This window comes from Candoia aspera, chromosome 1 (assembly GCF_035149785.1).
Source record: "Candoia aspera isolate rCanAsp1 chromosome 1, rCanAsp1.hap2, whole genome shotgun sequence".
NCBI classification, from domain to species: domain Eukaryota; kingdom Metazoa; phylum Chordata; class Lepidosauria; order Squamata; family Boidae; genus Candoia; species Candoia aspera.
Window position 1 is genome coordinate 232,246,031 of NC_086153.1, and position 25,671 is coordinate 232,271,701.

The 25,671-nt window shown below is 38.8% G+C and overlaps 2 protein-coding genes across 2 annotated transcripts in view; one reads left to right on the forward strand and one right to left on the reverse strand.

Annotated features, from left to right (window-relative positions):
- The window catches only part of NDUFV1 (NADH:ubiquinone oxidoreductase core subunit V1), a 171,451-nt gene that overhangs the window by 114,910 nt on the left and 30,870 nt on the right, over window positions 1-25,671 (forward strand). The gene's annotated exons all lie outside the window — the stretch shown is intronic.
- LOC134489885 (calcium-binding protein 2-like) lies at window positions 10,111-23,794 on the reverse strand. Its single transcript, XM_063292760.1, has 7 exons — window positions 23,753-23,794; window positions 21,567-21,737; window positions 19,789-19,819; window positions 17,280-17,414; window positions 13,529-13,638; window positions 11,287-11,434; window positions 10,111-10,583 (listed from the first exon to the last, which is right to left on the reverse strand). The coding sequence occupies exons 1-7, from the start codon at window positions 23,792-23,794 to the stop codon at window positions 10,558-10,560; spliced, it is 663 nt and encodes a 220-aa protein (XP_063148830.1). The 3' UTR covers window positions 10,111-10,557.

Consider the following 25,671-nt stretch of genomic DNA (forward strand, 5'->3'; position numbering starts at 1 on the left):
ATTCGAAGCAGGGTGACAGGGTCATGGATCAGAGATCAAGGTTTCTCTTTGAACGCTTTATGGTACACTCTGTGGACATTTTGCAACACCTTCCTGCAGGAGCGCCTGGCCTTTTTGTAACTGACATTTCGCAAGTCTAGGAAAACATTTTCGTTTCGGTGGGCTTTCAAAGCTCAATGGTGACTGAGCTGCCCCTCTTCTTTCTTTGAGAGAGAGAGAAAGATAAAAAGGGGGAAATTACTTTGTGCTGAGGGATATGATGTTTTATTGTATGGGCTGCTTTTATGGTTTTGTACACAGATGATAATGAGTGGTATAAAAATAGTATTAATAAACAAAATATGAAGTTCTTGGACTTCATCTCAGGTGCAGAGTTTTTTAGTGATAGATTCCAGAACAAAAAATGGTATTTTTGTATCTGTGAAAACATCACTTTATGGCAATAGTTGAATGGTTTCTCATATCAGATAATAGGCATAGGCATATGGGGGGGGGGACGAGTAATTCACAGATGTCTGTAGCAAGCTTCAATGTCAAAATCATGATGTGTGTCATCACATAAATTACATGGTTATGTACTTATATCATGACACCTGGTAGAAGTTCATAAGGGGTGTCATTTGCCACTTTCCCTGTGGATGAAAGTGAGGTAAAGTAAGATATTTTGCCAGCCTTCTCATCTGTATCATGATTTGATCATTTTATTGTTGTGGATAAGATGCAAACAGAATAAATGGAAAGTGGGTGTGAAGAATACATAGAAGCTGCTTGGAACAGAGTGAAAAGAATCATGTTACAGAGTGCCACAGCACTGTGGAGCTACACTAATGTGAAGTATGAAAAAGGATGCTTGGCAGAATGACAGGAGACAGGATGTGGATGAAGGAACAATGGATAGAATGATTGCTGCAAACAGTGAGGATGAGAGAAAATATAATGTCTATAAGAAAAAGATATTTACAAAAATGTAGTCAAAGAGTAAGAAACAGGTAAAAGAGGCGAGAATGCAGACTGATTTTGATGGAAATAAAAAGTGGTTTTGGAAGTGGGTGAAAAGGGCTAAACAAGGAGCCTTTAGCAGAGTGAGTGGGTTTAAAAGTGATGAAATGGTGTGGGATGAAACTAGTGAGGGGATGCTAGAAAAAGTCTTGTAGAGATTTGTCTGGGAATGATAGTGATGTTTAAGAGTGCAATGGAAACAAGTGCTATAAATCTTGTATCCAAGAAAAAAGTGATGAAAAGGAAGTCATAAAGTGAGAATGTTGAAAAATGGTAAAGCTGGAAAAACGTTAAAATATGGATGCAGTCTGCTTATGGAATGGCTGTGTGACTTGTTTAACTGAGTGTGAAGCCAATCTGTGCCTGATGATTAGAAAAATGCCATTATTGTCCCCTTATACCAAGGGAAAGGCGGCAGAGTAAATGCAAAAAACACAATGGGATCAGTGTTCCTGGGAAGGTGTTTGGCAGAATTCTGACTTCTGAGGTGACAAAAAACAAAATTTGAGAAGGTGTCCAGGAAATCAACTCCCCCAGAGGGCTAAAACTACTTTTATTGAGGTTGGCTATTACAACAGAATTTTGCAAGTCTGATTGTACTGTACCTCCTCCTCCTCCTCCTCAGGTCAGTGAATTAGGGAGGCATCTGCCTAAGCTGTTGTTTTGGACTTAAAAGATGGTTCAGCTCCTTTGGCCTAAGCAACAGCTCCTGCATATCTCCATCAAGGTTGCCTTCCTTGCTCTCTACAATAGCCTTGAATTATAGAATAGCTTATACAAATATGGAGATAATCAAAAAAGGATTGGTTCCTTTCTGTTACACCATCTTATCTCTGAAAAGATGTCCTTCTTCCCCAAACCTTTATTGTCCCTGACAGCAGTGGAACTGTCCTGGGAGAGGGATTAAGCTGTCATATCCCTGAAGGTTCTATGTACATATTATTTTATTTATTTATTTATTTTATTTTCTATCCTGCCTTTATTATTTTTATAAATAATGTGGCTAGCTAAGGGTCTCCAGCTCCATCAATTTGGTTTCAAGGGTATGGTTCTCTGAGAGCATAACATTGTACCAAGCTGTGGAAGAATGAATTGCCCTAAGCCAAAAAAAAAAAAAGCTACATGTAAATGCCAAGATCAGAGTTTTTTCTCCTTGGTTGTCTGACTGTCAGATGCACAGCTTAGGCACATAGAGAAAAGAACAGTCTGAAGTCCTTAATTATCTGCAAGCTGGCATGTAGGCTTTATAGGAATAAAGTATAAAAAAAAGCCAGAGCAGGTAGACAGAAAGGGAGGTTTCCTTCTAGGTTTGAGATGCTGCTGGAGTGAGGCAACCAGACAGGATGTGAACTAGAGGAAGCAGCAATTGAGAGAGTCAAGAACCAGGCAAACCACAGCCAGAGAGAAGAAGAAACTGGAAAGGAGCCTGTAGTAGCTGAAGACTGATGAGGAATCTACAAAGAGGTGTCAGAAGGCAGCCCTGGACTGTAGACAGTGACAAAGGGAAGACCAGGTGGTTCTGGGGCTGAAAACAGACGAGTGGGATAAGGAGGAGAGAAAGTGGTATAATAATGGTCAGGCAAAGCAAGAAAGGCTGTCAACCTTCCTAAGCTTATGCTGTAGATAAGTAAGTGTGGGAAGAGGCAAGAAGGTAACAGTTAAGTATTTTAAATCAGAGTAGAAGAGCAGAAGTTTGAATGATTTAGTTAAGATTTTATTAGTATACCTTTCGTTAGAATTTTGTCAGCATACATGCTTATGTAGATGCTTGGTCAATATGTACATAAACACTACAGATAGTCCTAATTCACCACCTGCCTCGTTCAGCGACCATTTGATGTTATGATGGCACTGAAAAAATAGGTTTATGACCGGTACTCGAACATTTCAGCTGTCGCAGTGTTCCCGGGTTATGTGATCACAATTTGGGTGCTTTGCAATCGGTGCACATTTATGATGGTCACAGCATCCTGTGGTCACTTGATTGCCATTTGCAATCTTCACAGCTGGCTTCTAATAAGCAAAGTCAATGGGGAGTCTGGCAGGAAGTCAAAAGTTGCAGTCACATGATGTGCTTAATGACCCATGTAATGACCACAGCAGAACTGATGTAAGTCCAATGCGGTCACATGACATTGCACTTAATGACCATGTTGCTTAGTGATGGAGTTGCTGGTCCCAATTGTGGTCAGTAAGTGAGGACTACCTGTATATCACTAGAATTACTGTAAAAATATACTGCAGTCAGCTTGTATAATAATAAACAGTACTGTATTTCACTTGTTAGCTGTGTGTGTGTGTGTGTGTGTGTGTCTGGCTTCGTTCCTATCCATAACCATTCTCCCAAACAAGTGTAAAACATGACATATACCCAAGGGACAGATACAGTAATTGTACATTTGACATTTTCTGCAACATAATGGAAAGCATCCTCTCACCAGCTGGCTTTCCACCTTCATAATAGTGTACATTTTTATCAATTATAGCTTATTTTGATTTTCTTAAAGTACCACAGATGTTCAGTAGGACTCCATCCCTATTCCCTAGTTCAGTTTCCTGCTCACATGAATGGTACAAGAAACTACTAAGGAATGTATGAGTCAGGGTTCTTGTGCTCAGTTGTTTCTAGCACAAATCAGTTGGGAAATTGGAAGTTTTCAACAGGATTCCAGTTTATCCACTCTAAAATACACAACAATAAAGATTTGCAAGTCTTTTAAATCACACAGCTTTCTAGCACATCTGGAAAACCCCAAGGGAGAGATGCACAGCTATTTTCAAAGCTGAGGGCTATATTTGGCCTTAGCATACTCTAAAAATAATGGGTGGAGTCAGAACCAAAATATTTAAAATTAAATATAATGGATATTATTATTTGCCAGTCATGGACTTAATGTAACAGTTAAAAAGTGACCCAGTTTCCTGCTCATATGACATGCTACTCCCCACCCATGACAGGTAAGCATGTCATGTGAATAGAACCATTGATTGGATGTGACCTGATATTCATATGCCAGAAAGCTTTAGACTTGCTGAAATGTGGATAACCATGAACAATTTCAGTCACGCTGTAGCTCACAGTGAAAAAGCTGTGGCCTTGACAATTAAGAACTATCTATCTGAAGTAGCCATATTTCTGGTTGCAGTTTCCAAATTTTCCCAGATCTGCCTATCATCATCAGTAAGAAGCCGCAGCTGAGAGGTGGAATGTAAGATAATGGAATCATCATGACAGTACATACTGCACAGCCACCAAACTTTCCAGTTTATTAAAAAAGCAACTTTCTTTGACAAGGGAAATAAAAACACAAAAATGTAAAAATAAGCTTAAAAATCATTACTTAATCTTTGCTTTTTGAAGCTTTCATGAAACTGTACTTGGTGCCTTCTGAGTTTAAATTTCAACTCCTATGCTGGCTAGGAATCAGAGAGATTGGAATCCAACCTACTTGTAGAGCACCAAGCTAGAGAAAGGTATTTTAAAATATATACTGTATGAGTAGATGGCAGGCTCAGTTTAAAAAATGCTCTTTGGAAATACAGACAGGAATATACAGTGGAATATACACTGCCTCGATTTCTTAATATGCTAAACTCTTTTCACCTGTGTAAAAAAAGGAGTGCAGCTTTCTACTGATTCAGGCTATAAAATAATATTTTCTTTTGCTAGTCATAATCAACCATTTGGGACTTAAATTCAAGCTGCTTCTTGTTAAGCATAATAGAGGAAAAAATGCTGTGTTTAGGTAAACATGTCAAACCTGAATGGTAGAAATGCAACAAAAATCAAAAGGCCAAAATTCCATAAACATTTTAATCTCTATTTAGAATAAGATTAGGGTGATGCCCTGAGAACTAGTAATTTTGAGTTTTGGACCAATAGTAGGATGCTAGTAGCATTTGGAAAAACAAAAAAAGTGGTGTGTCAAGATTTGATCCAATAGTTTACTGTTTTAATTGTTTCTGTAACAATGGGAACTATGTCTAATGACTTTAAAATGGCTATGTTTGCTAAGCAAGGCATTCCCCCATCATTTTGTAGCTTTAGTCAATCTGTGTACCTGTTACTATTGCTTATTTGCATTTATGTTACTATTGCCATCTTCATCTTCACCTGCAGATCTGGGGTATTGTACTGGTTTTTGGAAGATACCCTGAAGAGTTACAGAGTTAACAGGGGCGGCCAGCAGAGCATGCAGTAGAATTCAACAAGCAAAAGAGATAAGGAAAAGAGGAGAGTGGCCAGAAAAGTTATGCACTTTAAAGAACTGTACTGTATGCTGAACTGTGACAGGTGAACATGTCATCTTTTAATAGCTACTAATTGCAAAGGGTGTGTCTAGAGAGCTGCTATTGCCCGTGGTGGGTGATTGACCACTTCCAGCTGAGCAAGCAGAAACTGTGAGAGGAATATAAGGTTGCCTGTTTCCAGAGAGTGAGCTTAATGAGTGGGTGGAGAGGACAGCAAGCAGGAATGTGATCTACCAGATCTTCAAGTTAATAGTCTAATCTGACAACTAAGAACAGAACATGAAGAAATAAAAGATTAACGTTCAAGAAGCTGCATTTGTGATGTGTAATGCTTGTGGCATGTTTGTCTTCCTACTCAAAAACAACCTAGTACATTTTTGCAACAAGTGCAGACTTGGTGCTTGAAGAAGAGGTCAGAGCATTCGAGCAGCAAATGACCGTACTTCAGCTGAACAGAAAGGATCAAGAGTAACCCAATCAAAGGAGATGTTGGAATAAGAGCTGAAGGAAGAAGCAATCTCCTTAAGAAAGACAATCAAGGAAGGAGCAAGTCTACTGGAGAAAACCAAATCCTGTGGGGATTGAAATTAAAAATCTGAAATAAGGATCTCAGATCAATACTTGTGTGATGCAGAAGGAAGTAGGAATGTTACCATAATATTCAATAAATATGGGAACATTCTGTTGAGCAAGGTCCTTCCAGGAAATTCCTGTTTTGTCTGACAGCTTTCTCCTTCAGTCTGTGAAGAAAGGCACAAGAGTGTCAGCTATCCTTAATTTGATACTAACCAATAGGGAAGACTTAGTCAAAGAAGACAAAGTAGGAACACTGAGAGAAAATGAGTGTGTAATGCTGGAATTCTTGATTTTAAGAGAAACTAAAGCTGAATATAGAGCAGGATTTAAGCCTGACATTGACAGAAACATGATCAGGATATATCTATTAATTTTTAGTATAAATCTCCAGAGCCAGATTAATTGTATTGTATGGTACTGAATGAACATCCTGATGGTTTAGCTGAACTTTTATATACTACCTTTGAGATTGTTGGGAGTGAGTGAAGTGTCATATGATTAGAGAAGGCTATTATCTTCCAAAAGGGGGAAAAGGAGAAATCCAGGAATTGTAGACCCATCAGACTTATATTGATTCTAGAGCAGATCATAACCAGCTTTATCTGCAAGCACTTGAAAAAAACTACAGTAATTACTCTAAGTCAGCCTGGATTTACCAAGACAAATCTTACCAGACTAACTTTAACTCATTTCTTTGATCAAGTACCTTCCTTAATTTATTGTGGAAATATTTTAGACATAGCATTATTTTAGCAATGTGGGCTGATAGCATAACAATTAAATGGATACATAACTGCCTCAAAAATTATACTCAAAAAGTGTTCATCAAACGTTCTTCATCAAATTAGGTGAGGCACTGAGTGGGTGGACCTCAGGTTTGGTCCTGGGCCCTGGGCCTCTCAGTAGTTTTATTAACAACTTGCATTAAAAAAACTTGTAAATAAAACTTGCAAAATAAATATTTTTTTATTAATGACTTGCATATGTAGGCTAAAGAAATGCTTATTAAATTAGGAGATGACACAGAACTGGGAGGGATAACTCCAAAGGAAATAAAATTCAGAATAAACTTGTTAGGTTACAGACATGGGCTGAGAATGAATGAAATTTAACAGAAACATGCAAATTCTTCACTTCAAAAACAAAATATACAATTACAGAATATAAAATAACTGGCTTGTTTATAGTACTGGTGAAACAGTTCTTGGAACAGTATTTGATTTGAAGCTGAATATGAACCAGCAGTTCATCTGGCTATAAAAAAGGCAAATGCAATTTAGGCTGCATAATGGAAATATCGTTAATAGGGTGGAATAGTTCCCCTTGTCTGCATTCCACTTGAAGGTTTCAGACAAACTGAAACAGGTTCAGAGAAGAGCAGCAGAGGTGATCAGAAGACTAGAAATGACATCCGAGGAACAGGAATTGAAAGCACAGGAATGCTTAGCCTTCAGGAAACAAGCTGAGGGGGGACATGATAGACTTCTAATAAGCCATTGCTAGTTCATATTCAGTTTGTAATCAAATAAAAAACGTTACATACAGAAAAATTCAAGGCCTGTTTTCTGTTGTTCCAGGATATAGGTAATGGAAAATGAATTTACAGGAAAGCAGATTCTGATAGTTAGAAAAAGAAATGGTAACAGGAAGAACAGTTTGACAATGCAATCAGTTACTTTCCTTTGCTCAATGAGTTTAGGCAAGGGCTAGACAGACAACTTTTGGGGATGCATTAATTTGGACTCCTCAGGAATCCCTATCTTCACAGACATTTGTCGGTCTGCTGTGAAATCATTCTGCAATTCTGAAACATTTTGGTACATGCTTATTTAGGACACCATGTTGTGTCTGTTCTGGTGTGCCTTATCACTCTGTATGAGTGCATCTTGAAGCTCATTCTAGACTGCACATTTTCAAAGACAAAACAGAAAAGCTAGTTTGTCATTATTTTCTTTTTGAGGACTTCCGGTGGGGACATTGCTGTCTTGAGTTGGGTTTTTTCCACTGTCTGTGGACTGACCTGTCAGAGTGGCTTTTTTTCTTGGGCACAGGCAGGCTTTCTTGGAGCTCAGAAGTGTTCTCTGGATTAAGGAGAACCCCAGGAATCACCCCATGTGTTCTCCAGACAGCTGGTCACAGCCAGAAGACTGCAAAATGGTGTTTTGCAATCACTGGTAAGCGATCAGCTGGGAGATGGGGCTGTCATCTTCTTCTCAAGCTGCCCTGAAGCCAAAACAGATCTTAAAGCTGCCCACCCCATTTCTACAGCACTGTTTTTTTTAAATTTTACCAAAGAGAGGCTTTCTACAATAAAGAAATGTGGAATCTCTTGGTGACTCTCATTATTTTTGAAAATTATTAACTTGGTAATTTGGCTCTTTATATATAATTTGTTAAACTGAGATTTAAAGAATTTTGTTTTTTTATTGCTTTTTTATTAAAGTGATTTTTGAGGAATATAAAAGTTTCTCTTCTTTGTTGAATCTGTGGATTGGAGTTCTGATCTATTTGCTTTCAATTTCCCATGGGAATGCTGTATTACTTTTTATTTTCCTGATTGGCCACAGGAGAGAGAGTTCAGTTATAGAACACTTTTTAGACTGGAGAGAGTGTTCAGTTATAGCATTAATGACTGTACCTTCCTGAGGCACTAGTGGACGCCATAATCTATCTTACTGTTAAAAAATATGGAGGAAATTAATTTGATATTTAAAGATTTCTACAATGCTGTTATTCAAGTCTTGGAGCATTTCTCAGAATTTGTGGAGTCCAAATTGTCAGAAGAATTGAGAGAAACTGATAAGGCTGAAAACTACCTTAAGAGTAAAGTGGTTTCTCAAAAAAAAAAAAAAAAGATGAGAATTGGTGACTTACATTGAAATAGTCAAAGGAAAATTGGGTTGTCGAAAGTTGAAGATAAGAAAATAGTGTTGCCACCACACCATGATCAAGAAAGAGAATTAAATTCTAGAGGCTGGAAGATTTTGAACAAATATTTGGGCTTTTTAAAGCAAGTTGTAGAATTTGAAATTGACAAGAAGAAAGCTCTGTACATAATACTGAGATATGTAAATGCCTTGGTTTACTTTGAAGTGGGGATAATTGTCTAAATGTGTTTATCAGGATGGTTTCTTAAAGGTTTGGATAGATGGTCATGCTGTTTTGAAAATTTTTACATTTTTAGTGAATGCCTAGGTTATTGTTTAAATGTGGTTATCAGGATGTTTTTTTAAAGGTTTAGACAAATGTTTATGTTGCTTGGATAATTTTTATATTTTTGGTTAATGTTAGTTTAGTTGGCAGATAGGAGCAAATTATAGTGCAGAAGGGGGAATGGTTTGTCATGGGGGTGGCTGGCACCCTGACACGGCCTCAGTAAATTTTAACAAGACTGCAATTTCGCCATCTTGGGTTTATATATTATATATTATATTTTAGAGTGTTTATTATATTTGTATATTTATGTTTTTATAATGTATCTTTGTAATTGATATTCAACTGCCGTTGTTTTAAATTTTTGCAAACCGCCCGAGTCATTCTGAGATGGGTGGTATAAAAATACAATAAATACAATAAATAATAAATAAATAGAATAGAATAGATTAATATATTTTTATCATAGGCCTGGAAAGTGGCATTTAGACATTGAGTTTCTTCCATGCAGGAATCCAAATTAAAACACTTCATATAAATCATTGTCTTGTCTTTGCTGGAACACAACCAATGAAAGGGAGTCAGCCCCCTTCTGGGTTATTGGCTGCACTGCTAATCTGTTCTTACCGCTAGCACATTTTTCCTAACATTCAGTCAGAATTGGTCTTCCTGTAACTTATCCATTATTTTGTGTCATGTACTCTGGAATGATAGAGAATAGGTCTTGACCTGGAAGGGCAATCTACAAAGCATCCTTGCTTTTATAGAGCACATGGAAGAAGTATGCCCTGGAATTGGGCAGAAAAAGCAGTGGTTATATTCTTTAGAGTTCCAGCTGCACCAAAGTAGATAGACCTCTGGATCACAGCTGCTACTTCCTGTGAACCTAATCAACATTCTTGTATCATCAGTTTTATTCAGGCATTTAAACTGGTTTAAGAGTAACCAGCTGCCTATCTAGGTCCTAATAATTCTGTCTGGGGCCATAAGTCAACCCCTTTGCATTTCTGTCCTGCTTAGGAAGAACGGTTTATGACTTTATATGGCATATCAGAAATGCAGAAATATTATGTGCGACAGTGGAAAGCAAAATATATTTTGAAACAGAAAAGAGCCATTAGAGGAAGAAAAAATAAAGAGAAGCAGCCCTTCTTATAGTAGAACAGAGGTATTTAGAATATTTTCACAAATGCACAGAGAACAATTTTGGAGCTTCATTGGTTAATCCTGTTTGGAATGAATATAATGAAATTTCAGTGTTACAGCAAACAGTTAACAAGATATGATGGCATCTGAAATCTAAGAGAAGTTGGGGTTCATGTGCATGGCCATATTTAGTACAGAGATAGGGTATTCCTCTGGTTATGATCCACAATATCCTTAAAGGTTGTAAAACTGGTTGAACTCTCTGGATTTTAGGAGTGGCTGTTTGGCCCCAGGCAGGGAACACAGGATATGTGGGAAATTCTTCTTTGCTGCCTTTTCTCCTAACGGCTGCATTTACTGAAGCTGGGATATATGGCAGGGTAAAGTTGTCCCTCTCAAGGCACTTCATCCTTGCACTGCTGCTTGTCTTTCTCAACGAGACATCATCCGTACAAACTCTATATGGAGAAGAGCAAAGATGTCAGCACATTAGGAAAGAAGAGAGAAAGTATGGTTTTATTTAACATTGCTTAGAAGTAAGAAGGGGCCAGTTAGCTATAGATCCTTACTTTCTAATACTCTACTACCTCACTTTTCCAACATTTCATCACACTCTAGTTTGACCAGGAAATAGATGTATCTATATCAATAGACATACCCTAAATTTGCAACCATTCCCATGGAGTCAATGGGAAAGAAAGATAAAATACATTGCAAGAGGCAACAGAGCTTTATGGGAGCAAAATCTGATCTTGCCATTATGGTTCACTGCATAAAGATTTAGAGCCATCCACTGAGTTCAAATGTTTACTTTCTCCAGTTAAAAATATGTCTGCCAATGTGGAAAGATAAAGTGCTATAGGATGCCATGCCAGGCTCACAATATATGGGCATTCTGATTAGTATTTGTTGCTCTGAAATAAAACAGAACTCTTAGCTCTCAAACTTGCCCTTTTTTACCTTATTCTCTATAATTTTCTTAAAACAGGGATTGATAGAAGTAAATACAGTACCCCAAACCTCAGTGTTTATTTCTTCTACCAACCTGTTCAATATGTTCCTTCCCAAAACCAAGAACAAGTTCCAAATAGCCTCTCAGCCTCAGTTCACACATCCTACTCCATTTGTAAACTACAAATTTTCAGCCCTTTTCTGTCATACCTTCAAAGTCCACAAGACCATCCCCATTCAAATCAACATCCTGGAGGATCTCATCCACCTCTTGGTAGTTCAACCGTTGCCCTAGGAGCTTATGCATTGCTTCCCGTAGTTCAGCTATGCTGATCTGCCCATCACCATTTGTATCAAACTGGAAGGAGGAAACACACAAATACCTTATTTCACCATTCATTTAGCCATCTCTCATACCTCTCCAGTCTTGCTTGAACCCAGTATTGTTTTCTACTCTGAGTTGACTAATAAACAATGGCAATTTGCTTATGTATACATCCTGCCCATCCAAATGGACTTGCATATAGCAGACATTTCAAGCAGCTGCACACAATTACATTACAGTGAATACTCATGTAAATTTTGCATATTCAAGACCAAAAACATGCCTGAAAAAGCTTTCATTTCATCTATGGAAGCTTCCTTTGCTGCAGTTAAGAAGTATTACTTAAGAAGGATTCAGAGAATTTGGAACAGGCTCAGAATAGGGCCATGAGCATGATTAGGGATTAGAAACTAAATCTATAAAAAGAGATTGAAAGAACTGGGAATGTTAGTCTTGAGAACAAAAGACTGAGCGGGGACATGATAACACAATTCAAATTCCTAAAATACGTTAATATACACAAAAAGGTCAAAACCTGTTCTCTATCATCCAGAGTCCTGGATGTGGAAGAATGCATTTAAGTTACAGGAAGGCAAAAAACAAACAACCCTTGTTATTAGCAAGAGCAGGTTGACCATGGAATCATTCAGTGAAATGGTGAACTTCCATTTGCTAGATGTATTCAGGCAAAAGCTGGACAGCTATTTGTCAGGTATACTTTTTTGGATTCCTGCATGTTGTAGGAGGCTGGTATGTAAAGAATATTCTCTTATGTCAGCTTCACCAAAGAAAGGAGGGGGAAGCATCTGGGTGGGGCCCTAGCATGGCCTAGAAGAATGCCAAAAACAGACAGCAGTGAAAGTATGGAGGCTATCCTCCTATTTTGTCAGTGGGAAAGGGAAAAAAAAAAATTGAAGAAAAATGATACCCCTGAATCTACTGTATATCCTGCTGAGGAAAAACTGGGCTGAAGATTTCTTAGTCAACAACAACACTTCAAAAAGCTAAAATATAATGGTAAAGCTACCTTCTTGCCTAAATATCACAGATTAGCACCCATGCACATCAAGAGCAGGAGAGATTCTCAAACGTACTTTACATAGCAAGAGTGAACTTAATTAAAATAGCGAGGATTTGTTTCCTTCACAATTTGGCCTTGGGTGTTTTTTTTTTAAATAGTGAACAGCCTAAAAATAATAACACATTTCCTAATGGAATAATTGAGGTATTTCTCTTTACTTCTGCTCTCTAGCCTGGAACCTTTGTATTTATGTAAAGCTGGAGGAAAATCTGGGTAACAGGGGCCTCTGTTTTCAGGAATGAGGATACTCCTCAGAGTCCTTGTGTCGTTTGGTACCCATAGTGTGTCTAGCAATGACTAAATCATTCACTCTTCACTTTGACACTGAACCTAAAATGAAAAACTCAAGGTCTAATTTCTGACATTGGTTTCTCACCTTGTGGTTTGATTCTTATTTTTTTTTTTTGGCCTGATAAAACAATGGTCATCTTGAAGGTATGCATACGATTTTTTAAAACATTTTGATTGGCTATAACAAAGTTACCACCTAACTTAAAATTGTGAATATTCATTATATGGAAAAACAAGGCAGCAAAATGAATTAGACATTTCTTCAATACAACTTATAGTCACGTGGGCTAGGTACACACAACCTAGGCCTATCTTGGTTGGTTTTGGCTTAGTATGCTGTATGAATCCAGCTATTAGAGGTAAACAAGCAAACCACCTAGAATTAAACAGTTGGAAAGGGCTTTTGAAACATCAGGTACAATTTAATCCAAATTAAAACATGCACAATATATAGTTATCCAGCCACTGTTTCCTCACCTTATGTGATCATGCAATTTGTCACATATGATTTAATTTGAATTACTGGCCTTTCCCACTCTATGATTCAGTGTGATTTGCTTATTTATGGCTTAGTGTGTTGACTCAACTCATCCAGGACTGTTTGTAAACAAAGTCTATGACTGAAACTAGCCAAATGTGGTTTATTCAGTAAACCATTATTAATTAAATACATTTACCCATGTATTGTGGAAACACAGCCAGCATGCATATAATACTGCCACCACTGACCCTTATAACTGGTTCATGCAGCTCACCTCTCGGAAGGCATCCCGCAGCTCTTTAACCCCAATCATGTCTGCTGTCTCTGCCAACAGCTTGGGGCCCATCAATTCCACAAAGTCATCAAAATCCACTTTCCCTCCAGCTGTAGACATATAAAGGCATTTTCAGAAGGGGCTGGGCAGCACAAAGTTAAATATTTTATACTGTGAGCCAAGGCCATCTCACAATGGGCAAACTGAACTTCTTTTCATCTGTGTAACCACCATGCCCCCACCAGAATTCCCTTTTGTGTGGATTCTATATATTTATTAAAAAATATATACAGGAGTAAAATGGCTGTTATCAATCTAAATAATCAGAATTTGAACCTTGTTAAAAAGTCTATACAGCCAGTGGCTTTTTCCCTTAATACTACCATTTTCACATTCAGGCCATCTCTAATACGAGATTTCTATCCTTGTTTGAAAATGGTTTTGACCCCTGCCATCCCATTCCATTGTCTATGTTTAATAAGCTGAGCCAGTATTTCCAGCTCAGCTGTGATCTATTTTAAACTGCAGCAAGGGTAGTATTAATTTTTGCAGTGCTTTGAAGCAATCTGTTTGTGCATGGTTCTTTTCTTCATTGATGGGAATTCTTGCCTCACCCCCTCTCCTGAATTCAAGGCAACCAACCTCCCACCTCTGTTTAAAATGTATCCTCTAAGGAACTTTTGTTTCAAGGCAGCCACTGGAAAAAAGGGGAAGAAAAACCTGAATAGTCCCCTAGAGCTTTGCAGTCTGCTTGTCCCTGCAGAAAAGAGGAGAAAAAGCATTATTCTCCATTTCACATCTACTTGTTTTGCCTGGGTTACGGGACTCCTGGGAACACTTGCAATGGTCTTGAAAAAGTCAAAACAGCATGGATCAATCTTGGCTGAGTTCACCCCTTTCAGCACAGCAACCAACAACCGTGGTTAGAGCTATTGGCTAAAGTGCCTTAGCTGCAAAATGGCTAACATGCTACCCTTCCAGCAACACACTTCACAATTTTTTCAGCAGAAGCCATGGGTCTCCACAGGAGAGCTGAAAAAGTCAAGATTGTGGTCACAACCATGTGGAAAAGGGCAGGATTTTGATTTCTTTTATTTTGATTGATTTATTAAATTTCTCGACTGCTCAACTCGTATACAACAACTCTGGGTGGTTTACAATAATAAAATTAGACATTTCTAACTTAGAAATTACATAGTTGTGGCCACCATCTTGACTTTTTTGAGACACAGACAGCCACACACTCGGGGACACCCCTGACAGAAGCTGTAGGGAACAGAGTGATTCCCTTTCTAGCAATTGTTCAGATTTTTTAAACAACAACAACAATCAGACAATGCACACAACACAAACTTAAAACATGAATGGGGGAGTGCTGGCTATTTGTTTTCCCATTTGAGTGCACGGTGTGTGAGAGAGGATTTCATTCCAGGAACTGCAGCAGTTTGAATTTTATTTATTTATTTCTCAAATTTCTATCACCACACACCTCCCCCAAAAAGGGGGACTCTGGGCAGTTTACAATAAAATTGACAATTAAAAAAGACATAAATTACAATGTAAACAACCAATATGAATAGAGAATAAGATAGATATAAAATCCAAGTGGTGAAAAATCTCATTCATTGGGGAGGGCTCTACAGCACCAGCCACCCCCAGGAAGAACTATTGCCCTTCCCACCTCAGGTGAGGTGGCAGAACCAGGTCTTCAAATTCTTCCAGAATTTGCTTGTTTGTTTGCTTGTTTAGCTTTTTTTTACTGGTTATCCTGAGGAAACTATGACTAGTTCATGATATTCTCTGCCATTCTCAGCATTTCAAAGCTGGCAGAAGGGGAAGTGATTAGGAATTGGCTGCAAAGTGTTTTTGAGAGATTGGGAAAAGAAAATGGTGGTGGTTTAAAAATGCCCTTGGTCTCAACACTAAAAAGTAAAACAAAACAGCAATTCTCACCTGTGGAGGTGAGAAAAAAGACCCCAAAACAGTTTTGTGGATTTTCTACAGCAACTCATGCCCTTCTCGCCACTCAGCTGGACTTCTGCAATGTGATTTACACGGGGCTACCTTTAAAGATTACCTGAAAATTGCAGTTCAGCATGCAGTGGACTATTTGCTAACTGGTGCTCATTGCCATGATAGCATGACTCCTCTTTCGTGGGCCCTGCATTGGTTACCATAGGTTTCTGGATACAGTTTACAATGCTAGTTTTGACTTTTAAGCCAAATAGCTTGGCAGCAGGGTACCTGTAGGGTTCCCTGCTCCAATCTGAGTCAACCTGTCCAAGGAGATTCTCCCAAAAGAAGCTGAGTACCCCAATTTTGTGAAGTAACAAGGGGAGGTATGAGGCCAAAAAGCACTATTTTTCGATCATGGCATCAATTTTCTGGAATTAACTCCAGAGAAAAATGCAAGTAAGCGTTAACCATAACGAAAGCATCTGTTATTCACAATGTTAGAAGATTTGGATAACTAATCCTTTGTTGGCTGGTGGTTTTTGTCTGAAATAAGTTATTTATAATTACTATCTTAAATAATATATTATTTTAAATGTATTATGCTTTACTCATATGAAGAGTTCCATCAGAATTCATGCGCTGTGTTAAACATTTTTTGAAGGGGACAGTAGAAAAAATGTTTCTCTGCAACGGCACACTGCTGCAAGAAAAGCTCAGAATAGTTGCCTTACCCCATTCATATTTTCCATTTCCACGAGATGAGATCCTACAGAATTATGATTAAAATTACTCAGCAAGGGAACTGCTAGGCATAGCTAAATAAATGGCTCCTTTCCTGGCAGAAGGGGAAGGCAATGATGAGGTAAGAACAGCTGAAGGGTTTGGCATATAATTCTGGCATTTAGACGCTTACTCCAGTATAAATAAGGTTTAAGATTTGGGGTTCTATTTATTTGTTTAATTTATATCCTGCCTTTCATCTAGTTGCTCAGGGTGCTCTACATATTGCTCCTGCCTTCCATTTTTCTTCACCCCAAAAATCCTTTGAGGTAGATCAGGCTGAGAGAGAGTGACTGGCCCAAGATCACCACATGAGTTTCTGTGACTAAGGAGCGTCTTGAAAATGGGTCTCCCCAGTGCCAGGCCAGCACTTAACCACTAGACCATGCTGGCTGTCCTAACTGCCAGGAAACACGCTGAGACAAGGAACTGGTCTCTAATGTTTTATTGCTTGTACATAACAGGAATCCTAACAAACTGAAGAAGCGTGGGAAAAAACCAGCCATATAAACCCCAAAGGTTAAGGCGGTCCCGATCTGTCTCTCTTTGAATGGCTGACCAATTCCTCAGTGCTACGCATGTGCTTGACAGTCTGGATGGGAGCCCCCTGCTCGCCATCCTGACTCATGACACTGGCTCTCAGTTTTGGGTTGTTCTTGTTTTCTCTCCATAAATACCTGGGGGTGTAGGAGGATCAGAGCTGTCAGCCTAAAATATTCCTAGTCAGGGTAGCAGATAGTTTCAAGGATGTTATTCATAACATTGTGGATGAAAGATTGGGACGGATCAAGAGATGAATGTCAGTTTTAACATCTGTGCTGTAAGAGCAGATCAGGAATGAGAGGCAGTCAAAGGGAATTGCTCATTATAATTCCAACACTCAAAGGGGTGGGGCGGGGGGTTGGAAAGCACAGAATCCATATTAAATGTAACTGGAAGACATTTCTCAATGTGACATCCATTATTTCACAGTATTCCTTAGGCATTAGGTTGACTTATAGTAGAAGGCACATACTTATTTGTTGAGATAATTCTATGAGTTCCATTTCAGTAGGCATGTAGCCCATGGTTCGCATACATTCTCCCAAGTCCTTATAGCTGATGTAGCCATCACGATCTTTGTCAAATTCCCGAAAGGCCTCCTTGAGCTCTGAAAGCAGAAAAGTTGCTATAACAATCTGTAGTTAATGGGCAGGCAAGCCCCCCATCCCCACATTCTGATCCCCACTTGCAGCCTGCCTGCTAGGCTTTATGCCAGATGACAAGATGCAGCTCAGACTTTTGAATCAACTTCTCCTACACAAAGGGATGCTTTAATACATGGCAAAAAGAGATTCTCCCAACCCTTCCGTCTCCAGGTAAAAGAGCTTTCGATTTTTGGAAGTTACAATGGTGTAAAAAAAAAAAAAGCTTTGCAACAATCCTCACATTTATGACTGTTGCAGCATCCCATGGTCATGTAATCACTATTCAGGTGTTTTGCAACCAGATAGCGACAAGCAGAGTTTATAGAGAAAGCAGAAGTAAAATTGTAAGTCGCAGTCACATGATGTTTCACTTAATGACTGCGGCAGTTCAGTTAATGACTGAAGGAAAGTAAGGATGTGAGCCCATTGTTGTCACATGATTTTCTGCTTAGCAACTGTGGCGCTTAGTGACCGAGTTGCTGGTCCCAATTATGGTTGTTAAGTGAGGACTACCTGTATTTGTGATCTCCATGAATGTTCAATTAATTGTGCTTTTATACTACTTAGAACCTCTTTTCAATAGAGTTCTTTTAAACTAGAGGCAGACAGTGTTAACTTTCTTCCGCCTTATATAGCCCTTCATATTGTTATATAGTTGTTTCTGTGAGGGAGCCTTTTAAATTGCAAAATGTATTTTTTAATAACTCTGTATTTTTATCTTCTTTCCAACGTAATGTGCTCTGAGAAAAACGTTGGCAGACAGGAGGAAGAGCCGCAGCCCAGACAACAGTCTGATAAGAGAGATCTGAGTCCAAAGGAGAGATGGGGTAGAGAAAGTGTCTCAGAAGGGACCCTCCCTAGTTCTCTGGAAAGTCAAGACAGGGGAGGGTGGAAGTGCTTTCAGACTTGCAAGATTCTGTTACTGTAACCTTACAAGAAAGGTAGTATTAGTACTCATGGTTTTGGTTTCATGTCTGGGCTACCTTGAAGAGCTGACAGCCACTGAATATTTTACAAGTGATTACTCAAAACTGAAAGTTATTTTTACATTTTCTCTTTCCTGTTTGAATAACGTTTGATTCTGTTCAAGCCTTGTGAGATTGATGAATCTCCCAGAAGGGTGGCGTTGATTTCCCTAGTGGCACAGCTCAAGGTACAGGAGGTGGAGCTATGGAATTTATGCCTTCTTTTAAATATTTTTTCCCCTTTTATTTCCCAGTAAAGTGCATAGTCTATGACAGCCCTATCTCTCTCACACACCAGGTAAAATCTCTCCGGAAAACAGCTGGTAGTAGCAATAACTACCAAGCCACCACACCCAGGCAGAAGGTGCAGCCCAAAGGGGTTGCTAAAACAGGAGGTTATTGCCTCTTGTCTTTCATCCTATGCGCTCGGCTTTGCTGATACAGGATCCCAATAGCACTTTCTTCAAACATCCCTTGGGCAGCAGTCTGAAATTGTTACCGCTGAACTACAGTTACGGTTTTCCTAAATTTGTTTTCCTTGAATATCATACAACCCACTGATGTCTTGCATGCACCAAATTGATACAAAAGTGGAAATGGAGTGACAGAATGAAGGATGTAAAATAATTTTACCAATACCAACATCTCTGCTCCAGTTTAATAGTGGCTTTGGAAGTTACTCAAGGAAAATTAAGCCAAAAATAGTCCATAGGCATTCAAATCAAAATGTTCAGATGCAGGGATATGGGTAGAGAAAAGAAAGAACCAAAGAACAGCATTGGATCTGAAAGAAAACAAAGCCTGAAAAAAACTAGAAATAAGAGAAGGTGGCAAATTTGTGCAACAAAGTATTAAATTAAATCAAGGAAGTTAACCAAAGCATTGCTGATACAAGAATCTCCTGGTCAATTTGACCAAACAAATTTGCTGCCTACATGCTTGAACCCTGAGCATGAGACTGTCATGTCTGCACATGTGTTCTCAGTAAAAATGCACAAAGGCTTTTTTTAATGATCATTTGTATTACTTTCATATTCTGATTTTTCTTTTAGCAAATTAGTATTTTAAATGTATCTACAGTAGAGAACAGAGAACAGTGCCTTAAATGACACCACAGAATGAATTCACCCTAGGATAAGAAAGGTTTTCTTTCAGAGCAGGAGAGCATGTTAAAGTAAAAAGGAGGGCTTCTACAGCGACCAGTGTTAAGCCCTCTGCTGCCCTCTGCTGCCACTCCATCACCTGCTTCTGGGACAGGTCTTTGAAGAATCTTTCCAGCTGCTTGTAGGGCCCTAGATTTCAGCTCATCTGCAGACTAGCTGAGCTTGAAAAGACCTAGAAAAGAATAACAGGATAGTATTTTTCATTTTACCTTCAATCTCTTCCACTCGCAGCTTTCGGTCCTAAGAAGAGAACAAGAGTAGAGGCCAATTAAAAGACGAAACAGAAACCGTTCGACAACTGACACTTATTCTAGTGCCTTTTATTTTTGATCCCCCAACCAAAAATTCTGTCCAGATCATTAAAACATACAAATGGAACAATGGGAGAATATGTGGATAAAAGGACTGAAATTTACATTATGTTATAATCTTAAAGATAATTTTTATAAAATGATGTATATTTGGTATTTGTCATCAAAAAAATTGTCTAAAATGTATACAGGTACTTCAAATCTAAGCTGGAAATCTTGTGAACAACAAAAGGCAACTTTTTATCATGCTTGGTGGACATGTAGAAAAGCTTAAAAAATGGATCCAAATACATACATTAATTCAGAAGATTTTAAAGATTAATATACAACTGAAGCCAGAGATGCTTCTTTTGGGACTGATTGACAAAGAGTTGGAAAAAACTCACAGAACTTTGTTTTTATATAGGGTAACAGCAGCGAGACTTTTGTATGCACAACGGTGGAAAGATTTGACATCACCCACAATGGAAGAGTGGGTGGTGAAGATGATGGAGCTTGCTGAGATGGCTAAACTGACAGCCTTGGTTAGGGAAAAGACACTGATTAAGTTCAGTGTCGATTGGAAACCCCTTTTGGACTTTTTGCATGAAACAGAAAAAAATGAAATTATGATATAGGGGTTTGATGATTAGGGAAAACACTAGACGACAGGAAAAATGAAAATTATGTGGTCATCTTAGAATAAGAGTTCAATTTAAAGTTATATCTATAACTGTTATAAAAGAAAATGGGAAGTCGTTTCTCTAATTTCTTTTTTCTTTCTTTTCTTTCTTCACTTTTGGGCTTTGTTCTCTTTACTTTTTTTCTTTCCCCTAGCTTAAATATTAGTTTTTGTTAACTTCTATTTTTCTTGTTTAAAAAATTTAATAGTTATTAAAAGAAGAAAAATAAATTCTGCCCGATCAGTGTATTCCTTTTAAAAATGGGTCTTTTGTGGAGCCAGATATTGAGCAGGTAAATTTGGAAACAGGACCCATTATGTTAAAAGGGCTCGTCTGGTTGTTGATAGACTTGAGCAGGATAGTTCAAAAGCTGCTATTAAGAAATGGAGCTGCTCACTGTGGAATCTCAGAGTAGGAGATTGTCTTTGCCATGAATCTCAGCCAGCCTTAAGAGCTTTGCTCTCCATTGCAGCCTTAGTACCTAACCCCACTAACCCCTCTTTCCCCTTTTATAGCATGGTGTAAATAATACTGATTTATCTTTTGGGGTTATTGTAAGGCATGCAACAACATAATGTGCATGGAAGAGCTGCATATCAATATGTTCTTATTAACTATTAATCAGTCTCTCTTGTTTCCTAGCTTTTGACAAAGGGGCAATGAAGTCACTGAAGGACACTTTGTAGTACCCTATTTCCAACCAAGGAGAAGTTTGCATACCGTAACCCACTAGCAACAGCATGTATGACTTGAACAAAAACCCAGACTGAATGGCCAATGTATGCATGGGTTCATAATTTGTATGTCAGCAGCAAAAAAGATGCTGAGTGGGATTTCCTATGCCTTAAGAGAAGGAGCAGGAAAGCCTGAAGGTGAGCCAATCCAGAATCCAGCAGTGTATGATTATGCAGAGGATGGGTGAGGAGAATCATAGCAGCAGGACAGAGGGCCACTACAGACAAATTGAGGAGACTGGAAATAGGATGGCAGCTACGGTGGAAGCACAGTACGTACGATCAATGTGATGGCGATGCTCTGGCGCAAGAAGATGCAGGCTGGCCCCACCAAGCCATGCAGCACTGAGTAATTCTGAAAAGGTGGATACTGTGTGTCATCAGCCATTTCATCCAGGTCGCTGCTAGTAGAGGTTGGGGAGTCAAGAGCTTCTGAGGGTTGCTTATTCTCCTGCAGTATAGCTTGCAATTAGGTATGTTTGATTAAAGGGCCTAACCTGCCAGCACCTGGGGGCTTAAGGTCCCTGGCTCTTGGGAAATTCTAGGAAAGTGAAGAATCTAATTATGGAGCAGACAGAAAGGAGAACGGGAAAGAACACAAAAGGAAAACAAAGAATGGCAGGGAAATACTACCAGCTGAGAAATACTTATCATCCATCAATTGATCTCAGCCAGCTGATGCCACAGTGCATTTCAACCTGCACGACCCTTCAGTGAGTCCTTAATGTGAGCCAAAAGCACTATTGTAACATCAGCACAGCACGGTCCATGCTGGAGTACAAGCAGGCATACTTTGCTAATATCGTAGTTGATACTCATGGCATCTACTCAATGCACACACATGATCAAAAGGAGATATAGATTACATATTCCACTCTTTCAGAAATGTCAAAGTGCTGGGATACATACACTAGTCCCTCAAGCACAGAAATATAAACTCTAACAACAATACATTTACACCACCATAGTAGGCACACTCATTTTTCCTAGTAATCTCTCTGCCTTTTGTCCTACATATTGTCCTCACAGATTTAGACTGCATCTCAAGGACTGTTTTGTGAGGAAGGCAATGGATCCCTTACAGGGTTCTCAGCAAACTGTTTCTTTCCTAACCAGAAATCCTGCATGTGTGTTTCATTAAAACTCCCATCATTTCTATCCAGCAGTGGGCATGACAGTTAAAGAGAAATAAAACTGGTTTTAAACTATGTAGTGAAACATTCCTTAAAAGGCATTACAACAAGGATAGTGTAAAGGAATGCCCTCGCTCTGAATAAATATTATTTGCCACATGAGTACACAACTTTGTTTCTCAAACTCCCTCCAAAAATGGTCACCAAACCATCAGTTTCAATTTGACAAAAGGGGGATTATAAAATCATATAGTGTGCTTAATTACAGAATTCTATACTGAAGCAACATAGATGTAAAAACTGGGCTAACTTGTTCACCAGAATTTAGTTACAGAGACCGTCTCCCTCACTCTCTGAAACATACAAATTGTTTGGCATTTTCTTTCCTGCATAGCCTTGCTTGAATGTCTTCTGCACCTCATCAAAGATTTGCAGAAGTTACACACAGAGTGCTTTGACAGTAGCATAAATAGGACTCTTGACAAGAGGCAGAAACAGGCCTATAAATGATGTTACCTAGTGTGGTAATGAAACATCTGCAGGAAAACAACCAAGCTCAGAGAACATCAAGAACCCAACAATTCAACCCTGAGCTACCTAGATTCTCTACTATTAGACCTAAATGTTTTTTTCAACACACAGGTTTAGTTTCCTTCACTGGACAATTCACAACATTCTCTCCCTTCCATTCTGTCTTCAGTTCCACCCTTTCCTTCATCTGATACTCTAAGCAGTATACAAAAATGGCATGCAAAGACTGGATTACAGATGTACTCTTTTTCGGTTCATGCGTGTACACTACTTCCAGAGGCAGATAAAAATTCTTCTCACCTAGTCCTCAGGAATGGAGATGATTGACCTCGAGCAAATACAAGAATATGGGAATGATCGTAAACAAGTTCCAAGAACCAATATATTCTGATCCTGGGTTACAACTCTGTTTTTCATCCCTTCCATCCACTGGATGGAAGAAATAGATCTCACTGCTAAACTAAGGTTTAAAATAGGGGGAAAGTAAAAGGCCATTTTCAGCCTCCTGCATTATTATTCTGTAAAACATTCCAACAATTTGGAGAATTTGTACTTAGAGTTAAAGGATCCTGGGGTAATGTCTCAAAGCCCATTAATCTGAGATGGGGCAAACCAGAGTTTTTTCACAAGCATTCACCCAATGGGGACATTTTGCCATATTTTCTAAGATAATTCAGGCCTAAATTCTAGGCACTGATGGACAGACACAGAGAAACAAGGAAAGTAGACAAATAGGTGCTGAAACAATGGGAGTACGTTAGGATGAAGAGGGCCCCCCACCCCTCCATCTTCTTCTCCCTACCTTGGAGAGCTTCTTGCCTAAGGTTTTGGTGCAGTTGCCCATGGCTGCTAAGCACCCCCCATCCCACAGAGCATAGCATTGGGCTGGAGGCAGCTGGCGCTGATGGCAGTGGGTTTTTTATAGTAACAAGTGATTCTCTTCTAGGAGGTTTAGTCTCTTTGAGGATTTTCAGGGTTTTTATTGTTGAATATATCTAGAATATTAAGGGAAAGTAAATGGAGGGGGAAAGGCGTGGAGTAGCACCATAATCCTCAGGATTATGCAAAACTCAATAATAGATGGTGCTGAAGCAGAGAATGGAGGGCAAGCGGGCATCTCTTCCTCTGAGCACTACAGTATCCCAGGAAGAAGAACACTATCCATGGTCTGTTCCTCCTGCCTCCATCTAAAAACTCATCTCAGAGGCTGGCACACAAGCAAAGGAAGGGTCTGTGGCCCATCAGCTGACTTCTCTCTCTCTCAGAGATTACCAGTCAAACATATCAGCTGGCCACAAGATCTGAATGAGCTATCAGAATCCACTGTATTTAGACACTCAAGGGCATTTTCATTAGAGCTGAACAGCGATTCTTAACATGAAGACAGAAATTGGGAGAAAGGCCTTGCAAATGGAAAAACAATCTCTCGTCTAAACAATTCCCTAGTATTTGACAAGTGAGAAATAAAACTACAACTGTTGTAGCGTTTATGAAAATTGGTAGATGTCAAGGGCTTATTTTGAAAGCACTTATTCATGTCACTCAATCTGATTAAGTCCAGCATTCTTTTTCTGGAAAATCACAACAGAAATGAACACCTGCAACTTTTGTGAGCCACAAAAATGTGCAGAAAAATTCAGGCTTGTTTAAGTATTTAAGGCCTTTCTAACACAAAGTAGCCTTCCCCAACTTGTTAGAAATTGTAGTATAACACATTGGATTTAGGTTAGAGATTTAGGTAAGAGAAAATGGAAGGTTTTAAGAGTTGTCAGTATTATGCCAGAGCAGTCACATTCATTGATTTTCTTCATCTGTTCAGAGACAATTTGCAGATTTATATAGTGATCAAATAACCATAAGAAATAAAGCAGTATATGTTTCTCGATCAACCATAATTCCATCATGCTTCATTCAACTAAGGTTTCCAGATCTGATCTGCAAAACTCCAGTCAACCACTGGATGGTAGCAAAGTGATATACAAAACTCTGGGCTGCCATTTAATGGTCATCCAGTTTTGTAGCCCAGATCTGATAGCCCTAATTCAACTTTCTTAACATCTATTCTCAACCTCAGAAAGAAGAAGCCAGGGAAATTTCCATCCCCTGGTTTCTCTCCTCTGGTTAACAATTAAATCTTGCCTTCTACATTCTAACTGCCAGATAACAAAGAATCTGACGACTCTTCTTTCCAGTCGTTTCACACAGTTGATCTGAATACCACTGCTGACACTTGAAAGGGAAAAACCATTTTAAAAATGGCAGGTATGTTTTAACACACCCTCACAGAGTTCACACACCGACTATGATTCATTGAGTAAGCCATAATTGACTGGCTTCCCACAACACACCCTGAGCCACAGTTGATGGAGATTATTTTCACCAAGATGAAAAGAGAGTTATCAGATTGGTCCTCTTTGCGTCATCATTTGTCATCATTCGCAGTGATACAAATTCTGATAGTTGGATAGTAATATAAGTAACTGGGTGAACAGTAATGGAATGGAATTTATCAAGATATTCTTTTCATGTACTCTAATTAGAAAAGTATCATTTCTCCTATATAAACTGTTTCACTCGTCTCCTTCAGGAAAGGAAAAATGTTTTCCTACAAGTAACTTTTTTCCTTTTGCAAGAGGTCTCTCACTATTAATCAGTATTTGCCAAAATTCACGTAGGATTACTAGATCATAACTACATGGAAATGATGCCCATGGAAATGAT